The sequence below is a fragment of the Micromesistius poutassou genome (assembly GCF_964030765.1).
Source record: "Micromesistius poutassou genome assembly, chromosome: 7".
In the NCBI taxonomy this organism is placed as follows: domain Eukaryota; kingdom Metazoa; phylum Chordata; class Actinopteri; order Gadiformes; family Gadidae; genus Micromesistius; species Micromesistius poutassou.
In genome coordinates, this window is record NC_140277.1 from 13,946,538 (window position 1) to 13,954,037 (window position 7,500).

Consider the following 7,500-nt stretch of genomic DNA (forward strand, 5'->3'; position numbering starts at 1 on the left):
ATTGGCCAACACTCACACTTCTGAGATCAATATTGAGGTTCATTCGGGAGATTCCATCAACAGGCCGGATGGGGGAGATCATAAACACTCCGCTTGTAGCAGTGGACGGTTCTCGTAAATGGACCTAAAGCAATATCAAAAGTTCACAATCGTCACCGTGTAAACTCTCCTCCCGATGACACAGTAGCAAGAGAAGGCCAACGTTAACGATAAAAATGACACGGCCTGTCTTTACCGGTCTCTTGTTCCAATGCATCCAAAGGCAGAGCACAAATTCACCATTATGCCAGTTGAGACCGGTTGGGACCGGTACCGTTTTTTGCTGTTTGTCACTTCTTCCTATCGATCACACGTTGACCTCCACGACATCTATTAGTAGATAGAATGATTTTAAGATAATGCCCATATCGTCCCTTGCTTGATTTCTCCTTTCTATGTCTCCTCTCTTTCCCACCACAGCACACCCCTCTGTCTCCCATCCATCAGCCCTTTCTCTCTTCAGTCTTCAGCTCTCAAGGCTCCAGTCCACTGCGTTTCATTTCCACAGCCCTTAATCACAGTTACAGTCTCAAAGAGTTTTCCCAGCCCCACATTATATGGCAACCCAGAACCCTCAGCCCTCCCACAGGGCACAGGAGAACCTCCCCCACACCCAGGGGGAACACACTGATCAGTAACCCAGAGGAGGGATCCGTCCTTACAGGGACAGATGGATGGGATCAGTCCTCCTCATCTAGGGCCTATAATAACGGGACCATGTTGAGCTCCCGACCCATATATCAGTTTGCTATTCATCTCTATTTGGGTTCCAGAGTTCGTTCTGTTTCTATCTTTCCCCAAATGAGGCGTCAATAGTCTTATCAAATAGAGGAAACAACCTAATTTGCATTAGCAGATTATCAGAAACTCACCAGGGTTCTCAAAAATAATAATAATAATAATAATAATAGTAGTAGTAGTAATAGTAGTGCTGTACCACCGTGCTCCTGTACACTGCTTCCATGTGATGTAAAAAATAAAAAATAAAGGTTGTATTTGAAAGAGTACAATATGAGCAGTAAGGGCTTTGTAGAGAGAGCCCGGCCAACAGTCGAGGTCTTATTCTGTGTTTATTATAATGGTTGTTTGTACATTGTGAAATGTTTATTTGAAATGTCACCGCAGCAGTAGCGTTATGCAAAGGAAAAACACGCCCTCAATTCTGGATGAGTGAAATGAAAGTAACTGTAATTGCAGTCTATTGGCTAGCATCCAGCCTGTTATAATAGGTAGAGCTTAATCTATTTTGTACTCGATCGACCTGAGGGTACTTAATGATGGTAGATGATTTTGATAGCGGCTCTGTTTTTTCTACTTAAAGCTTAGTCTGCTGACTATTAGGGTCAAACATAGCCCAATCTAAAATTAAGTGTAGGCCTACGCACTCTCCACTCACCTCCAAAAGCTATTAAATCTTTGTGTCCTACTCACATAAGGACTTTGCTACTGCTTCTCAAAATCCACGGATCTGTAGTATCCGATTAACTTAATCCCAAAAGTTTATAAAATCACGATGAATAGTCTCCCAACTCCCAGTGTATCACAGTCCAACTACTCGGCAGCGAACTGAGTTCCTATAAAGTACAACATATTGCCATTCCCACCAAGTTTAGAGCAAATGGAGTATTTCTTGCGATATGCTGTATATTTTGAGTGACATCTTCTAGTTAGGTTCATTGGCTTAAGATGTGGTGGGAGCCCATGTGTGTGTGTTCACAGGCTTAAAGCTGTCTTTTTGTACTGTACTGCAAATCTATTCAAGTGTACGTTCCTTGCGAGTCCCCATTGCGGCAACGCAATTCTCTGAATGTGGCCGGTAGTTGCAGCAAGCAATAGGCATGGTACTGCATTGGACACTGACTGGACAGAGGCCCAATGTTTTGTTTATTTGAGTAAAAATAAGTTAGATCTTATCCGTTGAAACTGATTTCATTCAGTTTATTTATTTTTGAACGTTCTTGTTTTATCAATGCAGCGATTGCATTTTTCCCCCACACATTCATGTTCATTGTGTTCCACGCAGCAGTCTTATTGAAATGTGGTTTTCCTTTCTGCTAAAAGCGAAATAAATATACAAAGGCTGTATATGTTTATGCTTACATACATACGTACGCCGGCAGATAATATCAGTTGTTGAATTATTTTTGTAGTTCTTTGTGTTTTCTCTGCTGCAGTGGCTCCTTATGTTCCGTATGGATGTATGTATTTACCTCGCTCTCTGTCTCCACAGCAGCTAATGAGAGAGCGGCAGCAGATGGCCAGTCGCCCCTTCGCCTCCGTCTCCATGTCCATGGAAGTAGGCGGGGATCAGGACGAGCTCCTGCAGGTCAGTGAGAGAAGGACACACACACACACACACACACACACACACACACAAAGACACAGACACACAGACACACAGACACACACACACACGCACACACGCACACACACACACACACACACACACACACACACACGCGCGCGCGCACTCACACACACACACACAAAGACACAGACACACACACACACACACACACACACACACGCAAACACACACAAAATCACACAAGCACACACACACGCACAAACAAGCGCATACACACGCTTCACTACCTTGCGATCATACTATATTCACATTCCTGCTAAATCTGTGGCACACCTGTGAGTCATCACCTACACTTCCTCTCACACACACACACACACACACACACACACACACACACACACACACACAGACACAGTGTTGGCTCGCTGCATGTTTTGACTGCTGCCTTTTTACTGCTCTGTTTTCTTGTTTATATTTGTGTTTTGGAAGCATATGCATCTAAATGAGAGTGTGGGTGTCTGAATATGCGACACTTAGCAGTCTAAGAGATGCCTTTTCCAGACAGTTCCAGTCTACTCATGTGGCTCTGCAGTCAGGATTATGCTGCTCTCTTTTTACCTCTTATACCATTACTTTTAACTTGATTTGTAAATAGATGACATATTTCCCTGCTTAAATGGGATGTGATAGGCAGGTCAACACAGGCATTGTATTTGCAGGACAGACTATATAATACATGTTATGAAAGTGAGATAAGTGAGCTATAACAGAAGAGGCTGTGTTTTTGAGCTGATATAATTTTTTTTTAGATTGTAGATTTGTAGATTGTAGTTTGTTTGGTGGAGGATAGCAGTCTTTGCTGCTACAGGGGAATGTTTTGTTTTGGTCATACCTTAAAGCTGAACAAAACATAATAATTAGGAATGAGTAGACGTGTACTACACTTACAATCATCTTCTTCTTGTGTGTCCATCAGGTTTGGTCATTATTTTTCCAGATTGCGAAATCTGGAAAAATAATGAAATACCCCTATGCACGCACGCACGCGCACTCACTCGCTCACTCACTCACTCACTCACTCACTCACTCACTCACTCACTCACTCACTCACTCACTCACTCACTCACTCACTCACTCACTCACTCTTGAATTAATCGCTTCCGCGACAGATCTGTGCAAAGGCAACGCTATCGTTCATTTATGTTTACTCAACATGCGGATAATTGGATCACAGCGCGGTATTATGGGAAATGCAGTTTGCTCTGTGTGAAGCTGGCTGATTGAAGCGACGGGGGGAGCGCGGCGTAACAGATGTCGGTGGGCGGTTCTCCGTGTCACACAGCGAGGATAGAGGGATAAGAGATAACAGGGGCCTACATTCAATAACAATCACCTCGCCCATCGAGGTACACATGCGAGTAAGCGCGGGCTGCTTGCGAGTGTTGCACTGTAAACAAGTGTCCGCCCCTCACGCGCACACACACACACACACACACACACAGCGTGTGAGGGGGAGTGTGTGGGGGTGTGAGCGTGTGTGGGGTGCGACCAGCGTGTCAGGGGTTCGGTGTCCCCCTGAAGGACACGGCAGCCTGCTGCGAGACCACCTGCTCCTCTGAGCGTTGATTCTCATGAAACAACAGAGCATCTTTTGCTCTCGTGAATGATTGATCATGATTGATCATGATTGATCATGATTGATCATGCACTGGCCCATGCTGGTAGAGAGTCTGTTTTCTGAACTCCGCTCTGTTAATAACCCTAGGCCGCGGTGAGCACCAAATTTAGACACGCGCGAGAGATAGCTTTGCGCTCTTTATTCCCCATGGGTAATTAACACACACCCCCCCTGAAGAAGAAAGGCTGCCTTTTTCCATGCCTGAGTTGAAAGCCTAGCGTGAGTGCACACACCGCTCATCCGTACATCCACCCAGGTGGTGGGCAGCTACCCGGTGAGGGTAGCCCCCAGCCCCCCTTCCACACTCTGGTCCGAGCTGAAGCGGTAGAAGACCATGGAGCCCGCGGACGTCTGCACCCGACTGTTCATTACTCTCAGATCATTCTGCACTTTGCTTTTTTCTCTTTCCCCCCCCCCATATATACACACACACACACACACACACTCACATACATACATACTGTACGTACATACGCACACACACACACACAGACACACACACACACACTCACATACATACGCACACAGACACACACACGCACGCACGCACACACACATACGCACACACACACACACAGACACACACAAGCACGCACGCACGCACGCACGCACACACACACACAAAAATCCACACATACACACACACACACACACAAACATCCACACATACACACACACACACACACATATACATGTGCCCACATATTCACACACACAGGTGCACACATATATGCAGAGTTTGGATATTTTTGCCGAAGGTCAAACACAATCGGGCAGAACGCTATCTTCTATCTCGAGGTCAATCACTCCACACCTGTCTGCTAGCCACGCACGCCACTTAGCATCATTACATAACGACCGAGGGCGGGGTAAAGACAACAAAGGCCAACAAACAAAACAACAACAACACAAAGTGTTTTTCATGTCTTCCACGCCATATTTGTTTGCGGGGATCAGGGAAAGAAATAATAAATAAAAAAGAGAATTGAGTCACGGCCGGCGGGTTGGATGGCCTGTTTAGACGGAGAGTGCTCAGAGCGGGCCACCTGGCATCACACAGACACCACGGTCCATGTGGGGAGGTGCCAGACGCCTGTCCTGAAGTGGACACGAAGTTGTTACTGCGAGGAGTTTGGGAGGGAGTGTGATGGGAGTTTGAATGACGTCGGTGCTGGTGACATTCGTTGACTCAATGTGACAGATGGGGAGGCTAAGCTCGTGTTTATGATACAGAGACGGTTGCTTGCGTGTGTGTATATGAGGTAACCAATAGCCGGTTGTGGTTGCTTCTGATCATTTCATTGTCAAAGAATGTCCTCCCCCGTAGCACGACTCTTGGTCTCGAGCTTTGAGAACGGTGTCCTGGTGGTCTCGTGTTCCTTTTGGTGGACGAGGTAGTCGGGGGGCTTCAGCTGAGCGGCCGTTTGGCGGTGGAACAGCTCTGCCGCTCTGACGTTCTCCCAATCAGCTGCTCTGCGCGGCCGTCCCACCGCGCGGCAGTGGTGGCGCTCGCTGGGCTGACTCACGCTGACTCAAGCTGACGCCCATGCCCGCGCTGTGCACTCACTGCCACACAGCCACGGCAGACCCGGCAATCTCCGGCTTTATCCTTTTTATTTTTTATCATTTCCTTTTTTCATTTTTCATCATTTCTTTCCGAATTCGGGCCGAGAAGATCTTATCGATATCGTGACTCGCACGCACGCACACACACACGCGCGCACGCACACACACGCGCGCACGCACACACACGCGCGCACGCACACACGCGCGCACGCAGACTCACACACACCCACACTCTCTCCCTTGACGAAGGCGAATCTCTGGAGTGAAATGAAACACAAAATACCGTCTAACCAAGACATACTCACCAAGACATACAGTAAATGAAACTGTGAATGAATAAACAAAACACTTGTTGGTGTTCAGAGGGGCACTCCATTCCAAACGAAAGCCTTTATCTCTCCCCCACTCCACCGACACCTCAGCCCCCCCCCTCCCCCCCCCCCCCCCCCCCCCCCCCCGCCCCCTCGCTCCGTCTTCATCTCCGTCGGCCCTGGCGATACGTCACGGCAACGCTGCGACAAGCAAGGGAAGAGTCATAGGCGTAAATAGACGTCTCCACAGCCCCCCCCCCCCCATAAAGCGCCGGCCATAAGGCCCCCCCCCCCCCCCCCGACGCCCCCCTGATGGACGCAGTCCTCCGCTCGGTGTTTGTGTCTGTGTCTAGTTCACACTAGACACCAACACAGTGTGTACACTACACACACAGGGTCATTAACCTTTGTCATGGATAATTACATTTACTCTGAAACAGTTCATTTGTCATTACAGTCACCCGTGATTTTATCCACATTTCCCTTAGCTAACAAACAGACACATGCACTGCCCCCCGCCCCCCCCCCCCCCGTAAACACAGGCACGCACACACACACACATACACAGACAGACAGACAGACAGACAAGAGGGGTATTCCATCAAAGTCGCTAACGAAAGCGGCGCTTAGTTGATTAATCCCTGTTAGAACTAGAGCCAACTTCCACTTGAGGCTTAAGCCGTTCCATCAACACAGTTCAGGCACGCCTTGCTCAGGTTAGTTCAAGCCAGGCTAACATTATCCTGGATTACGCGCGTTCACGAGATATGTAACCAGCCCATAACTGTGAATGTCGAATCATGGATCAAATGTCCGAAAAGGACCGAGCGGGATCTTTTCCAGCGGCGAACAGAAGCTGCTTGTGGAGGTCTATGAGGAGTACAAGCATATAATAACTCAAAAAGGGAACACCGTAACCATTAATAGAAACAGGGAGGCTGCCTGGCAATGGCGATTGGCGATATGTTGAATGCATAAGTAGTATTAAGAGTAGCATATTTTAATTGAATATTGACCATGGCTTTGAAAGCAGGAAGATAGTCTCGAGTTCAATCCCCACGTAATTAGTAATATAGGAGGGATTACTAGAGAAATCAAAGAACTTTTCATGCCATTTATTTTCCATTTCTTTGAATATTCTTAATTAGGGAATTAATAAAATTAATAAAGGGAATTACAAAATGAAGCCAACGCCAAGAATACTATGAAATACTGTGGATGCGAACTCGGGTCGCGCGTATCACAGGGCAAGTGCTAGGCAATTCACCCAGCCGCTGATTGCTGATTACGCGATAATACATAGATTTGTGTAAAAATGTGTTGAAAAAATAGCCACAGTAACAATAGATAGCAATTCATTGAATTATTTAATTTGCATCATTTAATCTTAGACCCCTAGTGAAAATATACACTGTTTGTACTTCATATGTACATTTATGACAAAATTGTGAGGACTGGGCTTGGCGGAACCTTCTGATGGTACAATTGTTGCTGACAGATGGATTTCTCTGAAACACCGCTCAAGTTAGCCTGACAGTTAACCTGCTCCTGACCAGGTTAGTTTGGTCGGATAAATTGCCATGGTTACTTAGCGGAGA

At 46.8% G+C, this 7,500-nt stretch overlaps 1 protein-coding gene across 1 annotated transcript in view; it reads left to right on the forward strand.

The window, feature by feature from the left end:
* atrnl1a (attractin-like 1a) overlaps positions 1–7,500 on the forward strand; it is a gene marked incomplete at its 5' end in the record, with an annotated part of 199,533 nt that overhangs the window by 158,981 nt on the left and 33,052 nt on the right. The window contains 1 exon segment of the mRNA XM_084470861.1: positions 2,270–2,365. Coding sequence (XP_084326987.1) covers positions 2,270–2,365 — 96 coding nt within the window.